This window comes from Telmatherina bonti (genome assembly GCF_933228915.1).
Source record: "Telmatherina bonti genome assembly, chromosome: 19".
Taxonomy (NCBI): Eukaryota; Metazoa; Chordata; class Actinopteri; order Atheriniformes; family Telmatherinidae; genus Telmatherina; species Telmatherina bonti.
The window spans coordinates 11,326,258-11,352,085 of record NC_136617.1 but is presented as its reverse complement, the minus strand read 5'-3'; the positions used below and the strand labels follow the sequence as shown (position 1 = coordinate 11,352,085).

Below are 25,828 nucleotides of genomic sequence, written 5' to 3'. Positions count from 1 at the left end.
CCTCACCCGGGACATGTTCGAAGCTCTGCTGAAGGTGGGAGTTGAAGCTCGCTCTGACAGGGAACTCAGCCAGACGTTCCCAGCAGACCCTCACAACACGTTTGGGCCTGCCAGCTCTGATCGGCTTCCTCCCCCACCATCTGAGCCAACTCACCACCAGGTGGTGATCAGTTGACAGCTCCGCCCCCCTCTTCACCCGAGTGTCCAAGGCATGTGGCCGCAGGTCCGACGATACGACTACAAAGTCGATCATTGAACTGCGGCCCAGGGAATCCTGATGCCAGGTGTACATATGGACACTCTTATGCTGGAACATGGTGTTCATTATGGACAATCCATGACGAGCACAGAACCGCTCAACCTCGCTCAACCTCTCGAGGGTACTGGTTCCAGAGCCCAAGCCATGCGTCGAGGTGAGTCCAATTATATCTAGTCGGAACCGCTCAACCTCGCGCACAAGCTCAGGCTCCTTCCCCACCAGAGAGGTGACGTTCCACGTCCCTAGAGCCAGCTTCTGCAGCCGGGGATCGGACCGCCAGGGTCCCCGCCCCTTGCTGCCGCCCAGCTCACATTGCATCCGACCCCTACGGCTCCTCCCGCAGATGGTGAGCCCACGGGAGGTGGGGCCCATGTAACCCTTTCGGGCTGAGCCCGACCGGGCCCCATGGGCGAAGGCCCGGCCACCAGACGCTCGCTCTCGTACCCCGCCTCCAGGCCTGGCTCCAGAGGGGGGTCCCGGTAACCCGCGTCCGGGCAAGGGAACATTCATGCCCAGGTTGGTCGTCATCATAGGGGTCTATGAGCCGTGCTTGGTCTGGTCCCTCCCCTAGACACCTGTTTGCCATGGGTGACCCTACCAGGGGCATAAAGCCCCCGACAACATAGCTGCTAGGATCTTCGGGACGCACAAACCCCTCCACCACGATAAGGTGACGGCTCAGGGAGAGGAGATTGTAAGCTATTTTAGTAATATAATACTCCATCTGAAGAGACTTGTAGTTTAAGAAACATCATTTGGGGGAAACAAAAATATGGAGTTAAATAAAATCACAGAAACATGTTGAGACATCTTATACCAGCAGATCAGTTAAATCATTTTATTTGCTGATGCTCAGGTTATTTTAGGTTTTGTAGTCGAATGGAATAAAATCATATACTGTACAGCACCTCCAAAAAACAAGAAAAATGGTCATTTGGATGATGTGAGATACATCTCGGGATGCTGGGGAAGCTAATTGTGTTGTTCTCAGTGTAATTGAACTGCTGATTAGCTGAAGTGGAAACATCTGCTCAGACAGTTCTGATGAGTCCTACAAGCTGGTTCTGATTAACTTTTGCCTTTTACTCCATCAGTGTAGGTGAGAAGCAGTGCGATTGGCTGCTTAAGGTTTCTTCTCTTTAAAAGAGAACCAGTGTGGGTGCAGTGGGTGTGAGCCTGAAACCAGCTTCCTTGTGTTGTTAGTGCTCTGCTAATAGCAACTACTCCCCAGGCTTTTTGGTTGCAGATTTCAGGAATGGGTTTGGGCTGTCATATGAGGTATTATAACTCTTTTTTTTTTTTTTTTTTTTTTTTACACCCCTTTGTTAAGGCTATTGATGGGTGTTGATTAACTTATTTTATTTCCAGGGTGCTGTTGCTCTTTGTAGTCTTTGGACACCATGCAGTGGGTAAGTTTTTTTTTTTTTTTTTTTTTTTTTTTTTTTTTTTTTTTAAAAAAGCAAAACTGCATTTTTCTCGTGACATAACTGATCTTTAATCTCTGCTCTCCTTCCAGCAAATGTCTACAGACACGGTGGTAGAAATGCTCAGCCTTACTTGGAACAAACGCAGGTTTCCCCCCGACGCTACAAACCAACTTCTGGTTACGAGGGCTATGGTAAAAGTCCTTCATCTGAAGGCTCTGGCCCTTCCCAAGGCCTGAGTGGTGCTTATGGTAGGCAAGTAGCTGGTTACAGTCGCCAAGGAAGTGTTGCTAATTACAGGCCCACCTCAGTTGTTTCAAAACCAAGAAAAGCCTCTCAGTTGCTACCAAATGCCCCTCACAGCCAAGCATCACCCGAAGGCCACAAATTTGGGTCTGGTGTTGTTTCAAGCGGTGCAATTGCAATCTATGACACGGTCAAACCATCCCAGCAGCAGTCAGGACCTTCATCTTCTGGTATGTGGAATCTTTCATCCCAGCATGGTGGCGATGGGGTTAATATCTTAAACCGTAAGCCAGGGAAGTATTCCTCACCCACGCTATCCCAGGAAAGGCCAGCCTCTAATCCCAGTACTAAATTGGATGCCTCTACTGACTTCAATCCACATTTCAGACTGAGTAAACCTGTGACTGGTTCTAGACCAGTTGTCTCTGGATTTAACACTGACAGGCAGCGGTTTGGTCGCCCAGTTAATCCAGCACAGCAGCCAGCCTCAGGTGGTCACATCTTCCAGACTAAGGCTGGCATGTGGGATCTTATTTCAAAGGGTGGTGAGGAGGTGACGCCAGGCAGCGCCTTAACTTATGCATCAGGAACTTTTTCCTCACTCAACCCATCTGAAGAAGAGCCACGCTTTGATCCCAGTATCAAGTGGGATGCTGGCTCTAAACCAAGTTCCCCCACACTAGACAAACACACCACTGGTTCTAGACAAGCTGCACCTGTCTATTACACCTATAGGCGGCCGTTTAGCCACCCATCTTATCCAGTTCAGCAGACGCCGAGCTTGCCAGTCAAACCTGCAGTTCAGTCTACCTCAGGTGGTCACATCCTTCAGACCAGAGATGGCATGTGGGATCTTCCTAAACCATTTAGTGAGAGGCAGCAATCCAGTCAAACTCTGTATTCCACACCACCAAAACCATACCAGAGGCAACCAGGTTCCCTGACATCGAGAGTACAACCGCTGAGATCCAGTACTCAGAACTTTCCTGGATCAAGCAGACGGGTGAATGTTGAGACACAGACTTCTAAACCAGTTCCTGTTGCATCGTTGTATAAATATGAAGGACAGCGGCCGCAACTGAGATCAATGCACAACAGACATAGTCAGTCTCAGGCAAATTAAATGTAAGTGGCTTTTTTTTTTGTTTTTTTAAATCCTTTAATTGTACTAAGAACCTAAACTGTTTCTCTCTTACAGGTTCCTGAGCTCTTAATATCTGAGAACCAATAAAGCAAATGGAACTGAATTAATGTACTATGAACTCTTACTTGACCAGTTGCATAATAACAAATTTATTTATTTTTTTTGGGGGGGGGGGGGAGAGGAAGAGTGGTGTATCTATGTCCAGCAGGATGATTCCTTAATTGTCCTCTGACATGGAGGGATTACTTTGTCTTTATCCAAGTGTTGCAGAAACTTGGCAGCTTAAAGCTGTACACTCAAAACTTAGTTCTGAGGGAAGAGAACAGACTCCAGCTTGACAAGTGCTGGAGTCTGGGTGACTGTTCTCCATTTACATGTCTTAAATCTTTTGGAATAAACCAGGGTTTTTTTTTTTTTTTTTTTTTTTCTACATGCTACCCTCTGGTCTGGACATTTTACCAGCCTGTACTTAACTGAGAAATTCAGGATTAATTTTATTCAAAATATCTTGACTTTAAATTCTGCCTTTAGCCTTATGCCATATTCTGTCAGCCTATTATCCCCACCTGACCCTCTGATAGCTGTTATTAGTTCATTGTGCTCTTCTTTGGGGAAGTTAATGACACAGAATCGTGTTTTTCTTGGCACTGACTATCAGCAAGTGTACTCTTGCTCTGTCATTAAGCTGCAAGTCTCTGTAGTTAAAATGACAGCTCTGAGATGCTGCCAGCTTCGCCATCTGATCCCGGATCTTTCTCCAAGCTGGTTGGCCATATGTATCCATGCACAGCCGTCAATGCCGGTTTAAAGCCAAACATCTGGTTTCCCCTCTCGGGAAGTATGGAGTTGAGCACAGCATAGCTTCAAACATGTAGTTTGTTTCCTGTTTAAGAAAAGAAGCCATGCATAAATGATGGGGTCTTTCCCAAAATTTTACTGAAATGTTTTAGGTCATAATTTGACATGTTTGAGGCGGGACACATGACTGAATATTCTCTCAGGACACTGCATTGTGATTTTTTTTTTTTCTTTGATTATTTTGCATATTCATGTTTTGGTTTTTTTCAAAGTATTACTGGTTGTTTTTCACATTTTCATTCCTTTTTGTGATCATTTTTAATTTTGTATTACCTGTTGCCATTTGGTGCATTTAGTTATTTAATATATCTGAGGTCTTTTTGTTTTTTGTGCCAAGTTGATGTGCCAATTAATTAATCGTTTATTTAGACATTGAAGTCAGTCGGTCTGGAGGTATCTTTATTCGATACAAGCAAAAACCTCAATATCTGAAACTTGTAATTATCGTGTTGCAATTTCTGAAAAGCTTATACCAGTGTAGATATTCAAAAACATAATGATACGCATGTAAGCATGGGTTAAAATTATTTTCATGCCCTACATTGGGTTTATTCCATCTGTCTATCTTAGATAGAAACTGTTTCACAGATAAACTCATATAGGCGACATCTTTAAAACCCTCCTGTCTCATCACATTTCCAAAATTGCTCAGACTTATTTTATTTTGTGTTCATGTCCAACACCACAATTTATTTTTTTTTTTAAAAAAAAGCAGTTTACGCTTTAATTTTACAGTGTTTAATTTTAATAAATACTTGTAGGTCTTGTTGTGCATAGTTGCACCAGACTGACACTTACTTGAATGAGGACAGTTTATTTTTAAAGTTTTTATATGCTAGCAAATGGTGTGACCAATATTTTCTCAGAAGACAAAATGACCTAATACAAAACACGAGAGAGCTGCTTGTTTTTCTGTTGCTTCTGTTATGAAAGCTGCTTGCTAGCAACCCATTTCTATAACTTTACATCCATAGCATAATGTTTTTCCCTCATGGTAACTTGACAAAATATGTTTGACTGACTTCTCATGACCTATATTTAGGATATTTCGGTATAAAATATTAGGAATATACAAAAAAAATAAAGAAAGTGGACTTAAGTCTTAGGCAAAACAATAAATTTATTCCTTGCCGTATTGCATTGAAAGCCTCCAGACAGTGATTTAAGGGAGAGTATTACTGGAATATTCAGCTGATTTAATTCTTTTTTTTTTTTTATTCAATAATTTTGTATTTGATATCAATATTTTATTTTATACCACAGCTCATATATTAGCCCATCCATTCGGTGACTAATAAAATACATTTTTATTCATCAAAGTTCAGTTTTTCGTGACTTCGAGATTTCAGGGCGTTTACGGTTGGCATGGCAACTGGTTCTACGAAGCACAAAATGCTTTCATTATTTGGGGGGAAATCTTTTGAGACATCTATAATTATTGGCTGTGCTTTAATCACGAATAGTAATAAGTTTGTGGAGGGGAAAAAAACGAGCAAGGATCGTGGTAGAAAATGTCGGAGTGTCCTGGAAAAATGGACAGTTTCCTGGAAAACTGGGACGCGGCTGATCCGGAAGAGATCCAGCTGACCCTCCGGTAAAGACCACAGTTATTGTATTTATCATGGGATGATCAGAATAGATATAGATGGCAAAAAAGTTTTATTTACGTGTTAATAAAAGATGAACTGGTGTACCATTCAGGACAAATCTGGACGTGGTAAAGTAGGAACAAGATCTCTGACTCTGCATATGCGCACGTTTATGTAAAACTGCGCTGTTTGTTTGGTTTGATCTGCATCTGATAGGTCTCCAACAGAAAGAAAAGTTATAATCCTAAACTAATGTCGGAATTTTTCATTCATACTGTTGGCTGTAACCAAAGCAGGAAGGAAAATAGACAGGTAAATAACCAGCCATCACAGTCACACTATCAGAGGTTGAATTGATCTGTCCGTGTGTGTGTGTGTGTGTGTTTTAAATGTAATATTATTTTTGTCTTGCATTTAGCATGTTATAAAGTCCTTGTTAATCTGTCTGCTGCAACACTGGCTGCTATAAGTTATTTTCCCAAGAACAAACGTAAAATATATTTAAACAATGCATGGGGTGTATTTAAAAATGTAGGTTTCTGTTGTGCACACTCTTAAAAAGCTATAAAATTAGATTTTTTTTGTTGGGTCAGATCTAATATTTTGTGAAGTATGTTAGAAAATGCATGTAGATATGATTAAATATTATTATGAATGTACACTCATGCAATTTGTCCAGCAGTTGTGAAAATTCAAAAACATTTTTTATAGTTCAGTTTTGATTTGGGTGAGCAAAAATAAGCTCATGCATCCTGCACAAATTTATTGCATGCATTTATTGAGTATGCAGATGAGAAATGAGAATAGATTTGCAAAATAAGACATATGTGTGTGATCTAATACAAATTATTTTTAATGAAAACTTAACTCTGAGGTTGGCTAATTGTAGCTCTTAAATGCTTTTACATAAAAATAAATAAAGAAAAAAAGTCAATTTTTACAATAAATCTGGTAGAGTGAATCACAACATGTATATCCTTTTTTTTTTTCTTTTTTTTTTTTTTTTAAGATGTACAAGCTATCTGTCAGCTATTGATTCATCAGCCTTATAATTTTTTAAAAAAGAAATTGTCTGCCAGGCCACTCACCTGACAGTTTTCCTCAACTGGCTGTATGTAAAAGATTGTCCCAGCCACAACAGCAACCATATAAAGGTCATATCAGTTGTTTTTTGGCAACATTTAAAAAAAATATTAAAGCTGTTTCATTTAAAATACGGAGGATTGAGCTTTATATGCCTCATTTCATTACCAGATGGTCCAAATTACCTGATGTCACCCAACTTTATAGATATGTACTGTGTCATAAAATGAAAAACAAGATAAAATGAGACAAAGGAGGACTGTGTTGTTACGAAACTTCCAGGTTACTTGACTACATTCACAGCAATCTGTCACTGCACTGGAGTAATGTTCACATAGATAAATCAATACTTTATAAAACTATAAATTCTGTTTGTTTCTTATTTTTGGCTTTTGGTTGACAGCACAAACGAGGAGAAAGGAGGAGATACAGGAAGAAAAGGAGAGAAACCAGAAACTAGGTGAGAAAGATAGCAGTAGAAAACAAACCAGGGATATTGTCTTTGCTTTTTATTCTCAGAATTAAGTCGTGTGGTGAGAAATCCTAAGCAGTTCTGCAAATCTGTGTGACCTGGAAGGTTACTTGGACTGTTGCGGTAACAATGATGAAGTCAATAACTTCCTGAGTATAAGACTTTATTTGCTTTTGGAAGAGGAGATTCTTATATTATAGCCATAAATTGTCTAGAAAAAAAAAAAATCAAAGAGCTGCATTTGCTTTTGGTCTCAGATCTGACCAGTTTGCTTGCAACCCCATTCCTCTTTGCTTTGGTCTGCTTAAAGGACATTATTCCAGGCATCTGTTGGTTTATTTAGCAATGAACCCGAGCTGTCCCAATCTCAGGCTCATTTTAGGTGATGCATTCTCATGGTAACCATTCAGTAGTCATACTTTTTCTGTCTCTGTCCAACGTTGTCATTATAACTTTATACAACCAACATATGTGTATTGTGGAGTCTAAGATTTAGCCCTCGAAATTTGCAGTTTCTCTGAACTTCCTGGGATGTCCAGTCCTGAGAAGATTAACAACATCTGCGTTTCATCTTGTAAAAAACTTTTCAAAAGGTAGAATAATGAACTCCTCCCCAGATTGATAACACTGAGATCTTCCCTTTGCATTTTGATAGTCCTTTAAAGCGTAAGCAAATAAATAGTGAGTTTAAAATATTTTTTTCTTTGAAGTCTTTATTTGGCTCTTTGACAAAATTAAGAGAAAAAAAAAATATCACCACTATGTCTATTCCTTGTGCGTGGGATTGTAGTGTAGAAGGTATCCACCAGGGGGCGGCAGCAAGTATCAGGTTGTATACAACACAGTTCTAAGTGTTTTGTTTTGTTTTGTTTTGTTTTTTTAACCTTAAGATGAAAAAGTCTCAGCAGCAGCTGTATAAAATACTCATGACTTTAAAGGGCTGACACACATCTGGATTCTCCATCTTAACACACTGTGAAAACACCTAGCCTTCCAACAGGCGCTTTGCTGATGATCAGTTAATAAAGTGGTTTTAGTAAATAGCACGTGGCTGCAACTTGTCCTCCTTAATTATTTGGAAGAAATGAGGATGGGTTGTATTTCTCTCAGTGTTTTCTGTATTTAGGACACGTGTCACTTTTCATATGAGGTTGTATTTACCTGGTAAAGATCTGATGAATCAAAGTGAGACACTTAAAGACATTCAGGTCCTGGCAAATTAAGTAGTCTGTGTTTAACGCTTGATCTGCCTCATTTATTTAATTAGATTCAACATTTACTGAGCAAAACATTTAGAGGAAATCATGTTTGCTACTGTGATGGAAATTAAGAGATTGAGAAAGGAAAAAAATATCAGCAAACAAAGCGACAGTTAAAGTGATAAAGAAGAGTTAAACAACAGTGACTTTTTCCTGATTTAACCCATCTTTCTTTTGTTTTTCCTTTTAGTTTAGACAACAATGGCTCACCGAGTCAAGCTGCAGCAGAAGAAGAAAAGACTGGCTGCATGAAGAACGGGCGAAAATTGATTTTGATCATACTAGTGTGCTTACTTTTTTCTGCTGCAATCGGTCTTCTTACTGCATTATTTCTTACTGTGATGCACAACCAAAGCCTTAAAAAAGAAATACATCAAATCACAGAGGATATGTTGTCTGCAAGGAACAAAAACGAGGAACTGAGACAACGTTTAAACTCCAGCTATGAAAACTTTACCATAGCTGTAAATGAGAACTACCAGCAGAACTTGCTCTTAAACGCAACACAGTCCTACGTGGCCGTGCTGTCAAATGAAAACGCGCACCTGACGGAGCGCTTGAACGTCGCGCTGCAAGAAAAGGCACAGATGCAAATGGATAACGCGGTCCTGCACGCAACTGTGGACAACTACAGACTTGTGGAAGAGAAGAACCAGCAGCTGATGGCGCTTCTGAACAAATCCCTGCATCACATCTCGGTTGCTTCTGCAGAAAACGAAAAGCTGCGCGTGCTGCTGAACAATGAGCTGCAAACCTCCGCATCGCTGGAGGCGACAAACCAGCAGCAGCGTTCAATCCTGCACTCCAACCTGCTGTCTTTCATCTGGAGCCTCTGCAACGAGGACACGCTGCAGTGCTCGCGCTGTCTGCCGGGCTGGGTGGAGCACGCTTCACGCTGCTTCCTCCTGCACACACAGCCGAAAAACTGGGAAGATGCTCGCAGGGACTGTCTGAACATGCACGGGGACTTGGCTATGGTTCTGAATGCAGATGACCAAGCGTTTTTAACAAACATGACTTTTCAGTTTATAAAAAACAATCCACAGAAATATTTCCACTCAGCGTGGATCGGGCTGCAGGACATGGTGAAAGAGGGCGTGCACTTATGGATCGATGGGAGTAAAATCAGATTGGATGTCTCCTACTGGAAGACAAACGAGCCAAACAATGCGATTGCTTCCTGGGATACTGAAAGGGCCGGACAGGACTGCGTTGCAATTGTGCCGCCACGCAGTTTAGAAATCGAGGGCTGGTTGAATTCCTGGGATGACATCACTTGTCGTGGGGAACGTCATTACGTGTGCCAAAGGCCAGTTCTCGTTCTGCCTTGACTGTCAGACTGGGATGGATCCCACCCAGCATCGTCTCGCCTTGCAGATAACGTGGAAAGTCACCAGCAACTTGCACAAAGCTACTGGTTTAGCTCAACAAGCCAACTTCATGGCATCAAAACAAGTTCCTGACTTTGTCTGGAGTTCCTGCGTGCGTTCGTCACGTGCTCCACACTTCTCACCACTGAACTGTTAGGTGACATCATATGTGTCCCATATATATATATATATATATATATATATATATATATATATATATATATATATATATATATATATATATATATATATATTATAATAAAGATTAAAATAATTATCAGAGAATTATTCGACAATAAAGTTAATTTGATTACTTTGTATGGAAAATGGTATATGTAAATACAGATGATATTAATAATTTAACCACAACATGATTTCATTTTGTGAAATTGTTTGATTCAGGTTTAACTGTCCACAGGGAGACTATTTTTTCTATTTTTTAATTATTTATTTTTCTTTGTAATGATGTGTGTCTGTGTTTGTGAAGCTGTAAGGAAATCTTTGACCACTCTGTGGTTCTAATTTGTGTTAAATATGTTAAAATGCTTTAAATTAAACAATGCAGGTTTATGAGGAGTAGTTTCTTTATTCAGCACCTGTTACTCATTATTATACTTTCATATTTGAATACAATTTTTTTTGTCGTGTAAATGTAGTTTCGTGGAATATCCACCAGATGGCGATGTAGATCTAAACATCAGCGTTTCCCCACCAGGGGTCTCATTGCTGAAGGTTCAAATTGCTCCATTACAGAGAACCTCTGGGAGCCTTGAGTCGACAGATTTTATCATAACGATTTATAAGTGTAACGCATTAAATATCTGACATGTCCCCCAGTTTTGAATGATAAAAACTTTATTTATATAACATTTTGCTCAACAAATATCAAAAAGTTCTTTGTACAGCAGCCGCAAAAGTCTAACTCGAGCAAAACAAATAATAAAAATATGTAGGTTATAATATTAAGGTTGAAAAGTAATTTATCAATAAAATAACTTTTCAAAAATTAGATTACTGTTATAAAACTTGCTTTTACTACACTGGTAAATTTCAATATCTGATACATCCTTGCTTAATGGTCTTTCTGTGGAATATTTAGACTTAGACTTGACTTCATTGCTCCCTTTGGGATGACTCTCTCAGAAATTAACATTTCCAGCAACAAAAAGAAAAGTAGCATGCAGATAAAAAAATAAACAAGTACGGATTAAAATAAAATATACGATATTATAAATAATAAAATAATAAAATACACAACTGACTTCCCCTCCTTTTCTGCATTTACACTCTATGTCCTCATGCCCCCAAGTGTGATCACATGATGGACAAAGGCTTTTTAGGCCTTTTTGTCCTACACTTTAAACGAAGGAGAAATATATCACTGAACAGACTTAAGCTACATCAACTTTCATTACTTTCTTTATGTATTTTGTTTTATTTTTTAGTTATTTAAACGCTGGATTTGGACAAATGAATTTGACTTTTGGGAACTTTTTCTTGTCTTTTGTCATTTTTCAGTACCATCATACAAACTACACCTCTCTTTTCCATTAAAAAAAAAAAAAAAAAAAAAAAAATCTTCCACTTTTGAAGGCGGGGCCACGCCAACGCGCGCTCCCGATCCCAGAGACGCGCTCCCGCACCGGCTCCCCCTCAGTGGTGCCAGAGGCGCAGCTTGGTGTTTAAAGTTGAGTCTCCCCGGCAGCGTCGTGCTGTCGTTTTGCTGTCCCTTTCCTCTCCGCTCCACCATGCCTCCTGTCCCTCTGCAGACATGGGATTCAGCGCTTCTGGGAGGAAACTAAGCGGCTCTGTTGCGCCTTCTGTCCGCGCTTTGCTCTCCAGCTGCCGGGGGAACCCCGCAGCGCACAACTGAGCGCTCAAATCAACAAACAACCACCACCTCTCTGCGATTTGTTTGCTTCCTTCCCATTTCGTTTATGGACTACAACAGCTTGGAGTGAGAGTGTTTGCAATTTCCGTTCGCACAGCTGAAGATGGAGACGGTGATGGAGAGGGAGTGCAGCGCGCTGGGGGGGCTTTTCCAGACTGTCATCGGAGACATGAAGGTAACACGAAGAAACATTGTTAATCCACCTGATTTTTTTTTATTAAAATCTCTGTTTGACTCATGAAATGCCAAAGGCAGGTTGCCAACAACTGATCCATCAAACCCTGGTGCACAAAAAGATGCAAAGACTCGCAATAAACCCGCCTGTCGCTTTAATGGAGGGTTTGCAAGGCACATAATTAATTTGCTAATTATCCAGGAGGGGGAGGAGTGGGGGTCTGCGTTGTTCCGGATACGAAGGGCTGAAGCTGTTCATCCTGAAAATGTCAATGACATGTAAACTCATCCTCATAGTAACCAAACAGTGACGGCTCATTAGTCAATGTAAAGGTGAAAGACAGTTGGTGTGACCCTGCAGGAGATGCAAACACAGTTAGGTGCAATATGGTCAGTGTCTGCTCTGTGCACAGAGAAGAAAATCAGGAGGGGAATGTTGATGCAGAATGGGTTGATTACTTTTACATTCCTGGTATCTTAAGCTGCTAAAGTCTTGGAAAGATATTGCATTAAAGCAGGAAAAAAAAAGATGGCTTAGACAAATAGTCTAACATGATATACTTAAAAAATCCAGGCGAAGTGTGATGTTTCAGGGGCAGAAAGCTGATAAGGAACCAGGAGATGAATCAGCTGGTTAATACATGAAAAATTAATTAGAAGCTATTTTAAAACAGAACAATTAGTGATGTCATTTTTCTCCCCAAACGCTCTGGTCTCTTATAAATTCAGCTTTTAGAAAAAGGGTTCACTGTTTCTGTTTGATCAATTGCTGAACATGTCGGAAAGAGATTTGTCACAGTTGATGCTTTAATTTGATCAACATTTTCCAATCGGTCTGACATTTGTTTGCTTCAGAGAACAACAGAAGCAACTAGATAAAGATGGAAAATGTCAGTTTCTGCTGTTTACGGGTCAAATTTCTGCTAATTATCTTTCAGAAAATACATTTTGTAGAGCCATCAGCCGGATGCTCCGCTGCTATTTGCAATATCTTAAATATAGATCATTAAAGGAGCCAAAAATGCAGTTTAATGTGATGTTTGTTGTTAAAAACAACCTAAAAAGTCTGAATAACTGCAATCAGTCCACAGCTGGAAGTGACAAATGGAAACAGAATGTTTTCTTGTCCAACAAGCTGCCATTTTTCAGATCGATGTGTGTGTTAAGAATGAACATTTGTTGCCAAAACAAGAGGAGGTTTTTGGTCTGTTCATGGTGGTTTCTGTTGGTGGAGGCAACAGGCTGCAGTTGCATTGTTGGTCATTCTTTATGTTCATATAAGTCAGTATTTGCACACAGAAAGTGGCAAATGAGGGTGTTTTATGTCTCAGAATCAACATGTGATCTTCACACGATGCTAAAACAAATGCAGCATCGTTGACACATAAAAACAGAAAAGAACGTTTTCCAACTAAGACGTTTTATTGGTTTTGGTGATTTTATGACTTGGATATTAGATGTGAGGGATGATCTGAGTATCTGACCTACAAAGAGTGTTTTGCTTTTCTGAAGTTTGTGACGATCAGGTGAGAGTCCAGGATTCAGTTTGACTCAGAGGTGAGGAGTGTTCTGCGACATGCGATATACAACTACACGCCTGTTTCCATGGTGACATGATAACAGGCAGGTGGTTTTTCAACAGGTGTAGCTGTCGGAGGTCTGCAAATCAGGCACGTCCTGCTTTTTTTAAATCTCTTTTCTACCCTTCTAATTTGTTTCTCATTTCTTGCTCCTTCTTTCTCCTCCTCAGGCTTCACCCTCAGCAGGCCCCTCCCTTGTTTCTTTACTTCTATTTCTCCTCTTTTCTTCTTTCTCAAGCAGAATCTCCTTTAGCTGAAAACACATAAAAATACTCAGTTTTTGCAATATGTAACCTTCTGCATATTAGTAAAACACAACATACTGTTGTGTTAAAATGTAGCTATGAAGATCCACACCTGAACCTATAAAGTAGGGCTGCATGATGGATTGCTAACCCTGCCATATGTATTGCTATATGAAAAAATACAAGAGTACTTGAATGGTACTTTAAATTATGCAGCTCTCCTGCCATCTTATTGACAATTAACCTTTACTGATCTCACCTATTTTTGTGAATGTTACGTCTAGATTTTGTCTGTATTGAAAGTTATTCTGATTAACCTAAGTTGCTTTGATTGTTCCAGGTCCTGAGTAAATGTTTTGTTCTATAATTGGCAAACAGGAATTGTGTTTTACCATAAAGGTTCATTTATTGCCACTAGAAATAAACAGCCTGGTGTGTCAGGTACCCTGGTGATAGGTGAAAACATCAACTTGATTTGCGTCCAACATTGCAGGATGTGCAGTGACTTTTGCACACATGCACATTGTGATGACGATGCTCAATCAATATATGGTGCAGCTGTACTATAAAGTTGCTTTTTTTTGTACATGTAATTTTTTTTATGTTAGCACACATGCAAAACCTTAATTAAATGAATAAATAAAACAGCATAATGTATATTATTGTCTCAGGTCTTGGCTTTCAGAGGAAAAAACATTAACACTGAGACAAACACAACAAAAACTATTTACACTTTTCCCTCCTGGTGCTTCTTGCTATTTACAGTCTTGTACGCCATTACTGAGCTACTATCCAAACACAGAGCATTTCTAAGTCGGCTTATTTTTGGAGTCACTGTGCATCTTCCTCCCTTCATTCCAGCCATGGAGGCACTTTTTAAAAAAAAATTTTTTATTCTTTTTAGACAAAAATGCAACTTTTTGCCCGCTTGTTGATCTTTGGCTGCTCCTGATTGGACATTTATAACAATTTAAGCTTTGGATTTGTCAGAAGTTTGACAGGAAATGGTGTCATCATAGTTTCCAGGTCAAAATAAAGGTGTTTCTGCTACGTAATAGTGATTGCTACCTTTTTTTAATTCAGGAAATGGGACTGATAAAGATGTTATCATGGACTAGTCACTGTAGATTTACAGTAGAGTCTCTGAATAAGCATATCATCTTGTGTCTGGATTGTAAACCTCCTGATTGGGATATTTACATACCTGGAAACTGCCAAAGATACCCTAAAGGGGAAATTATAGATGACAATTTACACCACAGAGTTACAGACTGCTGTTTCTGGGAAGTAGTTGAGACTATCAGCGAAGGCACTCAGATGACAGGTGATCTAGCAGAGTTTTAAGGGTTAAAACGTCAGATACAGATGAGCCCGCATCGTGCCTCAGCAGGAAGTTTAACTCATGTCAGGTTAAAGTTCAGTGTTAAACATTCAGTCTGTCCAGGTTCAGGAGTAGCATCTTCACACTCACTTTAATAAGTCCACTTTTTTCATACAACTCCTGGTGATTAAACAAGGTGCTTGGAAACATTCCAAGCACCTTGGGGAGATTTTGCTCCCCATCGACACGATGGCGTCACGCAGTCGCTGCAGATGATGAAACTCCTCTGTTCCACAACATCCCAAAGAGGCTTTATTTCAGTGACAACCCCAACCATGGTCCTCAAGGCTGTCTATTCTGCAGGTAGATGTTTCCCTGCTGCAGCACACCTGATTCAAATCAAACAGATCTCTGACAAGCTGTGCACAAGCCTTACACTGTGATTTGAGTCAGGTTTGTTGCAGCAGGGAAACAATGAAAGCGTGCAGGACAGTGAGCCTTGGACTTTGAGGATCGGGGCTGAGGATCCCTGATCTGTTGGACTGAGATCTTGGGACAGTGGAGGCCATTAGAGTACGGCAAACTCATTGTCATGTGAGCTTTGTGACACGGCATCGTCCTGCTGGAAGTTTCCATCAGACGATGCGACGCTGTGCTCATAAAGGGATGGACATGGTCAGCAGCGACGCTCAGGCTGTGGTGATAAAACGACGTTCAGTTGGTGCTAAAGGGCTCAAAGTGTGCCAAGAATATTTCCCCCACACGTTGCAACACTATCAGCCTGAACTGTTTATACAAAGCAGGACGGATCCATGCTTTCATGTCGATTCTGCCAAATTTTCACCCGACTCTCAGAATGTTGCAGCTGAAATTTTTACAATCTTCTCTGGTCCAGTTTTTATGAGCCTGTGCCAATTGTAGCTTTTCTGGTTGGCTGACAGGAACGACACCCGGTATGGTTTTTTTTTTTTGTTGTTGATGCAGCCCATTAATGTGTATTAAAACATATCCTGTTGTTTTAATGCACAAAATGGTTGTGTGTAAAAATCCCAGTAAATATCCCAATAAGCAGGCAGCAACAATCATGCCATGTTCAAAGTCACTTAAATCCCCTTTTTCCCGTTGCTCAGTTTTAATGTCAGCAAGTCGTCTTGATGTTTGAAGCTGCCAGACATTCGAGGGAGATTTCCCCCCCACCGGTGTGAATGTGTAGGTGGAGAAGGCTGTTGCTGCGTCACTGTGGAGGACGCTGCTGTCTCAGATGCTCCTTCAATATGTTCATGGTACCCTCTTTTTGTCACTGACTCTGGCAAGGTTTTGTTTATTTTGAAGGAAAACTAAGTAAAAGCCTGCAAGTGCAAGTTATTGTGCAAGAGAAAAGTAAATGCATTGTCAGAGCTGCTTATTAGCTCATAATGTTTCAGCATAAAGAGCAACATTATTAGTTTTCTGTGTCTATGTTGTGAACTATGTGTTGTTGTTTTTTTTATTTTAAACAAAAACAACACAAACTAACCAGCAGAATTGTTCTTAAAAAATGGAAATGGAGAGATTATTTTATCTCAGGGATTGTCTGAGATGTTTCTATCAGTCACATCAGTTTTTTCTCCTGTTCAGATCGGAAACAGCTGGTGATTCGGGCCATTTTAATCTGATGTTAGTGGAGACTTTTGATTCCATTTGTCTTTGTAATTCACGTCTTTGTTATTCAAAGCCAAAGTAATGGAAACAGCTGTGAGAACTAAAAGAAACCTCTGCACACTTTCGCTCCGTCTCTTCTTAAAGTAGATTTCTGCCTCCCATTTAGAGCAGGATGGGCCTTTTTTTTTTTAAAGTATAATGCATTTTAGTTGGTTCGCTTATCATCAGCTATGTCAGGTTTTTACACAAGAGAAGAAAACTGCTTACGGCTTCCTTTAAAAAAATCACTCACCTGTCATATTTAGTGACAGTAAACAGAATATGTTTGTTTAGTTTGTTGAACAAGCCGTCTGAAAAGGAGATTTTAAAGGTGATGTAATACATTAATCCTTTGAAGCAACACAGTTATTATTATTATGGTTATGATGAAAATGGGCTTTTAGCTCTACAGCTTGCTCTTATTTAATTAAAAATGGACTTAGATTTGTGCTTATTTTCCTCCTTTTTTTTAAAGCGGTAATACAAGATTGCATGTTTCAGTCCCCCAAAGTGCTATAAAATAAATTGCGGTCCATCAGCCTGTTTTTATTTTCCTCTGTTTCCACCATCATATAACTGCTCTCCTGTGAGACTGACCTCCTACCCTGATTTTGATTAAATCGAGTGCATGAGATACTTAGCGTGGCCTCTTTTCGCTTCATTCATTTTCTCACTTGAAAATATACCTTTCCGCTCTGCAGGATGGGGACACGCAGGCTCAGTTTGATGCACATCTAAATGGGTTTTGTTTGGCAGAATTGTGTATGTGTTTGGCAGTGTGCAGTTAATCATCTACACATCACTGTGCTGGTTAAATTGAAGCAGACACATTACAGTTGATCCGTTTAAGTGGAACCAATCTGCATGTTTTTCCCTGGAGAGAAACTGGATCGTCGTCTTATACTGTGGGCGGTTTTACGCTGAGATCCTAAGAGCTACAAGAAGCTGAGAGATGTGATGAGCTGCAGAGCATTTACTTTGATAAACTTGGAGATTTAAATATATTTAACACAGGAGTAATGTTGTTAAAACCAAATGCATTCCTAATGTCATGTCCTCATATGTGAGACTTCAACGCTTCATCTTAAACTATTTAAGTTTAGGAAATGGATTGAAGGTGGATATAAATCCTGAATGTAGTGGACTGTAAAGTTTAGTATGTTTGAAAAGAGTTTGTGCTGCTGTCCCTGCTGAGCAAGAATGTGGGGATGGTTGAGCTGAACATGAGTATATCTGTATAAATGTCATGGATATAAGTTAAGGAACAACTTTCCAGAAGTATGGAACACTTCAAGTCTTTCCCACATCCCTTTAACCACCTTTATTGCATCTAAACATCAAATCAGTTCTCTTTAACGTGAAAGTGTGTGTGTGTGTGTGTGTGTGTGTGTGTGTGTGTATTAATAGTTGTAGTTAATGGCATTAAACACATATACTGAATATTAATTATGTTTTATCTTGAAGTCTTAATGGTCTCTGAGCTAAAATCGTCCTGGTCTCCTTTTTGATGGTTTTGCAGTTGAAATGGGGTCAACAGCATCAGGATTGTCATGGAAACCTCACACTCAGAACTGCTACGTTGACTTTGGTACCCCAGCCAAAGAAGTCACTTGTTTAGTTTGTTTTTGTGGTGTTTGCATTGACTGTATGCTTTAAATATTCTTTTATTCCATTTGTTGCTGCAGTTCTGACGCTTTGATAAAAGTTGAATTGTAGAGATTTAAAGAGAAATTAATTCTTGTCACTAGGCTTGTTATTTAAGTGTAATCTTTATCTACACAAACTACGTGTCATACATTTCCAACCCATCACATATGAAATAATATATGGAAATATTAACATAAAACAAGCGCTATTGACCAGTCTTGCTACCTTTAAAAACAATTAATGTAGGATTTCAGAATTTCTTTTTCTCTATAAGGTCAGTTGTTAAGATATTTACTGAGTCATCCTCCTGCTTCTTCCTTCATCTGACAAATCCAAACAGCAACATGGTGTCCGGTGATTTTTCCTGGTTTAGGTGCAAACGAGGACGGCATCAGAAAGGGAGGATGAATCGTCATGGCTGCATATTCGGATAGTTGCTTTTTAAAGCTCCATGGAAAAAAAAAAACTGTTATGAGATCTGTGTTACTATCTTGTACAGTCAATGAGAAGAAAATGAAAGACCAGAAAGCATCATTTTGGGAGATTTTCTGATGTCATAATGAAAAAAAATGGATCAAGCAGATTCTGAAAGGACCGGCAGGCTGCTGATGTTGCCTCCGGTTGTTGCCACGGTGACAATTTATGTCCTCGGTGAGTGATAGATGCAGCTTTCCTGCCCCTCGCCTTTATGTGCATGTGTGTGTTGGAGAAAAGGGACCAAGAGAGAGGATGTAATGAGATTTAGCTATTTATATACATATGTGCAGTGGAATAGAGAGGACTTGATGAATGAGTTTTAAAGAACTGGGGGAAGAAATGTCAATGCATTTGAGAAATTAAGTAATGATGTGTGTGTATGGGAAAGCATAGGTAGGGGGGGGGGGGGGGTCGAATAGAGGCAACCCCCCCCCCCCCCAAAAAAAAACCTGATTATTGAAATGGAGACTGGACAAAAACAAAGAAAGCAAATGCATGACACAGAAACGGGATGTGTGTGCTTGGTCGCACGTGAGACCCTTCCCTCCCCACAAATCTTCCTCAGCGTAGAGCCCCTCTGCAGCAGTGTTGTTACCATAGCAACGGTAGCCAGGCAATGACGCCGGGCATCTCTCTCAGAAGCAGACTGAACACACCCCATTCAGCTGCGCCGTTACAGGGGAACTGTGCTGATGATGATGATGCCGAGGAAACGGGGCGACGCCCACCATGTGCAGAAAGGGCTTCTTCATATCAAACCTGCTGCTTGATGCTCAGTCATACATATTAGTCACAATTATACATCCTAAGCAGAAGTGCTTTAAAAAAAGAATTGTGTGAAATGAGGTCTTTCTGGCAATTAATGTTGCTGGAAAATATACTAAGGCTCATATGTTGCTGGGACTGTCTGAATGATGAATGTGTTAAAGCTGTGCAAAACCTTTCCTTCACTCCAGCAAACATCCATGTTAGAATCCCCAGTTAAAGCATTTAATGCTTTAAAAAAAAAAAAAAAAAAAAAAAAAAAAAAATATATATATATATATATATATATATATATATATATATATATATATATATAATGTATGTATGTATGTATTTTATTCCACTACATATTTGCATATTTGATAATCTTTTGGTGTGCTTGTGGTTTTCTTCTTTGGTCAGTCAGTGCACTAATGTGTAGTTGTTGTGCTCTGTACAAGTGGACAGTTTAAAAATGAAGTAATTAGATGAGTAAATGGATAAAAATACAAAGAAAAAGGAAGGGTTGGAGAGCAGAATGTGTCCCAGCAGGTTCTCTTTATAGGTGTATATACAACCTTAAAAAACTCAGAAAGGTCCTCTTGATCCCCTTTTACATGTCTGTTTCTTTCCATTAATGTGGCTGGAAGTGGGTGTGCCGTTAGTCGCCCCACCTTTTCATTTTTAAGGTAGGAGTATGACCAAGTTCGGTTTAATAACATGGGTGTGTCACTTTCAGCTCAGTATACAGGGGAACTGCAGCAGATACACTAACAGACATGCATACAGACAGCATGTTTGACATATGATCAGCTGTTCAGAGTATAGGAACAGCTGTTCAAACTTTCCCCCTCTGTGGTTTCATCCACAATAATCAGCTGCAGCGCAGAGCGAATTTCTCCTCTGTATCGCAGACAAATGAGCACGAGAAAAATGGTCAACAGTAAACAGCCGTGTTTGCTTTCGTTCCAACCACATCAGTATTTTCAGCTGCTCCTATCTACTATTTACTTGAACATAATGCTTCGTCTTTCTTTGTTTAATATGAATTCTTATTGTAAAATGCAAACTTTACACGTTGAAGGGCTTGCAGAGGTATGTGTGACAAAGTTTCGGATCCAATGGGGATTGTTTTTCTTCTTTTTTCAGCTGTTGCAGTTAAATGCATAGAATAAGTAATATTTTCAGCTACTTCTATCCACCAATACGTTATTCACAAACCGCTGCACAGCAATATCACATCTAAATTCATTGAAGTGCTTCATACAGACAGTCCTAATGTATTGATTGACAGTATCCAGTGTGCGCTGTGGGTGGTTTTTTTTTTTGTTTGTTTGTTTTCACTTTTACAAGCATGTTTTGAGAACTAATAATGAAAAGGGACAAATGTGTGGAAGACAGAACGTCAGCATGATACAGCTATTAATGCTGGAGTTGCCTGCTTAAAAAGGGTTTTTCATTTTATTTTCTTTTACAAGGCAAAAGAAATTTAGAGCAAAATTTTATTTCCAGCCGTGGCCTTGCTTTACTGTAAATGCTACACTAAACTAATGAAACATAACCGTGTAGTTAAAGTAAATCAAATAAATCAAATAAACAAGCGAACAAGCAATGATTGGCAAGTCTTTTTTTTTTTTATTCAAGATCTTTTTTTATTAAGATTTTCTTTCTTAACAAACATACACAAAGAAAAAAGAAAAGAGAGAAACTCCAGAACATTTACACCAGCCCACAGGAGGTAGGCAGATGCAGGAGCCATAGGTACAGTGCAATGAAGGGGTAAGGATTGAGAGAGACCTAACAAAACAACAGCACACAAAAAAAAAAAAAAAAAAAAGAGAAGGAGGAGAATGAACACCCGGAACCCTGTTTCCCTACTCGGTCAGAGTCAGTTTGGAGGCATGAGCCAGTGAATGAATGACTTGTGAAATAATGCTTCATGTTATAAGCCTAAAGCTGCACTAGAAGTCCTGCTCCCATGTCTTATGGAAAGTATTTAAAAAGGGTCCCCACGTCTCCTGAAACGTCCTGCTCTTGTGCTGTAGTGAGCATCTAATCTTTTTAGCTTCAAACAGGACATCAGATCCACTAGCCATTGCTTATGTGTTGGAGGGACAGTGTCACACCATTTGAGTAGAACACAGCGTCTAGCCACAAGAGAAGCGAAAGACAGTGTGTGATGATTTATTGAGGATAAAGGCATCACCTCCCCGGTGATGCCGAACAGAGCCGTTAGGGGGTTCGGCGGTAGTCTAACTTTTATTAACAGAGATAAAGTAGAGAAAACCTCCGACCAGAACTTGCCGAGTCTGGGGCAGGACCAGAACATATGAATGAGTGTGGCCTCAGAAGTTTTGCACTTATCACAGAATGGACTGATGCTTGGGTAAATGCGTGAGAGCTTGGATTTAGTGAGGTGAGCCCTGTGGACTACCTTAAACTGAATTAAGCAGTGGCGGGTGCAGAGAGAGGATGAATTGATCCGTTTAAATATTAAATTCCAAGTTTTATGTGACAGGGACATACCTAGGTCCTCCTCCCATGCAGCTCTGATCTGGGTCTCTGGAGGTGGTTTTAGATTTGAGAGGAGGTTGTAGAGGACTGATATCGGCCTTTTCTGGGACAGGTTTAGAGAGAGAACTGTTTCAATGATGGTTGGGTCCGGAAGAGTGACAAGGCCAGGCTTAAAAGAGTGCAAATAGTGCCTAACTTGTAAGTATCTAAAAAAATCAGATTTAGGAAGTCCAAAAACGTGACTTAACTGGTCAAATGAGGCCAGTGTCTTGTCTATAAACAGATCTTTGAAAGTAGTGATGCCCTTCTTGTGCCATTCCAAAAAACCAGAGTCAGTGAGGGAGGGCTTGAAGAGGTGGTTGGAAGCCACTGGGCTTAAAAGGGAGAAATCATGTAGACTAAAGTGTGCCCTGAACTGTGCCCATATCCTTAAAGAATGTTTAACCACTGGGTTGACGATAGACGTGATGGGGAGAGGAAGTGGAGAGCAAAGAATGGCAAAAGTAGAGGTTGATCTGTCCTGGTGTAGTTCCATCTCTACCCAGTCAGGACGGTTTGAACGGTTGGCGTAAAAAGACCAAGATGCCAAGCAGCGTAAATTTGCGGCCCAGTAGTAGAGACAGAAATTTGGGAGGGCAAAACCACCACTAGCCTGAGTTTTTTGCAAGTGGGTTTTGCCGACACGGGGACGCTTACCCTGCCAAATGAAAGATGAGAGAGTTGAGTCAAGCTGATTAAAAAAAGAAATGGGAATAAACGTAGGCAGGACCTGGAAGAGATATAAAAATTTGGGCAAGATGTTCATCTTAATGGAGTTAATACGCCCTACAAAAGACAAAGATAAAGGTGACCACTGTGCCAGTGTTTGTTTACACTGATTTAATAAAGGAGAATAATTTTCTTTGAATAGGTCTCTGTGTTTTCTTGTGACTGATATCCCCAGGTACGTAAATTTATTCTCTACAACTCTGAAAGGTAGATTTGTGTAATCCTCTGAGCGAGCTTTGTTGTTGATGGGGAAAAGTTCACTTTTGTCCAGGTTTAGTTTATAACCTGACAGCTTTCCAAACTGACTGAGCAATGACAGTGCGGCAGGCAGTGAGGTGTGAGGGTTCGAAATGAAGAGGAGAAGGTCGTCCGCATAGAGGGAGACTTTGTGTTCTGTACCGTTTCTCCAGATACCCGGAATGTCTGTACAGCTTCTGAGGGCTGCAGCAAGTGGTTCAATGGTTAGGTCAAAGAGCATAGGGCTTAAAGGGCATCCCTGACGGGTTCCTCTATGTAGACTGAAAGGTTTCGATTGCTGGCGATTGGTCCGAATTGATGCAATAGGGTGCGAGTACATTAGTTTAATCCATGAGGAGAAGTTGGGACCGAAGCCAAATTTGTCAAGAACAGCAAAGAGAAAGCTAAACTCAACACGGTCAAAGGCCTTTTCAGCGTCAAGTGAAACAACGCATTCAGGGACAGACTCAGGGGAGGTGTAAATGATGTCAAACAGCCGACGAGTGTTAAAGTACGAGTGCCTATTCTTTATGAAACCTGTTTGGTCCAGTGAGATTATTGTAGGGAGAGCCTTCTCCAACCTAAGAGCTAGGACCTTTGCTAGGATTTTAGCATCTGAGTTTAGGAGGGAAATAGGTCTGTATGAAGCACGGTCTAGAGGGTCTTTCCCTTTCTTAGCGATGAGGGTAATACATGCCTCGAAGAAAGATTTGGGAAGGGATCCTGATCTGAAAGAGTCAGAGAGGACCAGAGATAAGTGTGGAGAGAGCAGCGGGGAAAATTTTTAAAAAAATTCTATCGGGAACCCGTCGGGGCCCGGGCATTTTCCTGATTGCATTGAGGATATGGCAAGAGTGATTTCTGTGGTAGAAATGGGATCATCAAGTGTTTTCCTAAGATCTGGGGCTAGTGTAGGGACATCCAAATTGTTTAAAAACTCAATAATTGTATCTTGGCCAGTTTGGAACTCTGAGGTGTAAAGTTGGGAGTAATAGTCTCTGAACGCGTCATTAATTTGTGAGTGATCGAAGGTTGTGCGACCATCAGGTAACCGAATCTCAGGGATGCCCAGCTTCGCTCTAGAGCCTCGGAGCTGATGAGCTAGTAGCTTATCAGGTTTATCTCCATGAACATAGAACCGAGTTTTGTTTTTCAAGAGCATACGTTCAGCGGAGTGAGTTGAGAGTAGGTCAAATTTGGTTTGAAGTTCTATCCGCTTAGTATAAAGATCTGGGTTCTGAGTTTGAGCATATTGTTTGTCAATATTCCTAATTTGATTAGCTATGTCTAAGCGTTCTTGAACAGACTTTCGTCTCAGCTGCGAAGTGTATGAAATGACCTGACCCCGCAAGTAGGCTTTAAGGGCATCCCAGACAACCAGATTGGACATCTCAGGGGAAGTGTTTGTGGTAAAGAAGAATGATATTTCTCTTTCCACGAATTCTATGAAATTTTCATCAGACAGTAGGGTTGAATTAAATCTCCACTGTCTGCTACTCTGTGGAATGCCAGGGAGGGATAAGCATAGCGTAATGGGGGCGTGATCGGAGATCGTGATACTCTGGTAGGCACAGGACTGGGCAAGTGGTATAAATTGGTTATCTATCAAAAAATAGTCAATCCTGGAGTAAGTGTGATGTACGTGCGACAAGAATGAATAATCCCTGTCAGTTGGATGTAGAGTGCGCCACACATCGCAGACACCATAATCTGATAGGAAGGCTTGAATGAGAGAAGCTGACCTGCTTAATGGGCTGGTGTTCTTGGAGGAACGGTCCAAGACCGGGTTAAGGCAACAGTTAAAATCCCCACCAAGTATGGGGCTATAAACGTTGAGGTCAGGCAATAAAGAAAACAACCGTTTGAAAAAGTCTGTGTCGTCCGAATTGGGGGCGTATATGTTCACCAACACAACCAGCGTATTGAATAATCTCCCGGCAACGATAACATATCTGCCATATTTATCAGGGGTCACAAAATGAGGCTCAAAAGAGATATGGGGACTGATAAGAATCGAGACTCCCCTGGCCTTGGCCTGAAAAGAAGAGTGGTAGCGCTGTCCCCTCCAACCGGCTAGTAGACGCTCACTATCTGAACAGCGAAGATGAGTTTCTTGCAGGAAAGCTATCTCTGTTCGAAGTAGTTTAAGGTGTGAGAGGACCCTTTTCCTCTTAATTGGATGGTTAAGACCTTTAACATTCCAGCTCAGGAAGTTAGTAGAACTGTCCATGGAGGCTTAGGACTGGAGCTGTTATGTATGTAGAGCAGGATGAGTGACAGCAGCGGGAAATGCTTACGGCAGCCAAGCACCAGGCTGAAGTGATTAATGGGAAAATACAAAAAGAATGCAGCATAACTGACCGAGAAAGGGACCCTAACTACCCCAAACCCCAATATAAAGATAGCTACTAAAAAACAAAGCAGCAAGCTCTCCAAAACCAACATTCTACAATCACTATACTTCCAAACAGCTTATTCTAGCTCCAGAGTAGCTGTAAAAGTGGGTCTGAGCACCCCAAGTGTAACAGTAACAAAGCAAGACTGCTCAAGTGGTGTGAAGGCACATCTGCTCAGTTAACAATGCAGCAAGAACTCTTTAATGCCCGGTCAGTCACCGGAAATAAAACAATTTACTTACAGTCCAAACTCAATTCCCCATGACAGGTAGGCTGTTAACAGTTTATGCATTAAATCTGCTTGCTGGGTAATAAAAACGGAGTCAATCATAACTGATCAGGCGATCGGTGGAAGACTGCTGATATACCGGTTCGCTTCATCCACAGAGCCGATCCATTTTCTGGCGCCGCCGGGCAGGGTGAGACGGAGCCTGGCTGGGTAAAGCAGGG

The 25,828-nt window shown here is 40.6% G+C and overlaps 1 protein-coding gene across 1 annotated transcript in view; it reads left to right on the top strand.

Moving 5' to 3' along the window:
- Nucleotides 1-11,698: 11,698 nt before the first annotated feature.
- LOC306770458 (protein MTSS 1-like) overlaps nt 11,699-25,828 on the top strand; it is a gene marked incomplete at its 5' end in the record, with an annotated part of 69,183 nt that continues 55,053 nt past the window's right edge. The window contains one exon of the mRNA XM_079259306.1: nt 11,699-11,770. Within this exon, the coding sequence (XP_079115432.1) occupies nt 11,699-11,770 (72 nt within the window). The remainder of the gene's footprint in view (nt 11,771-25,828) is intronic.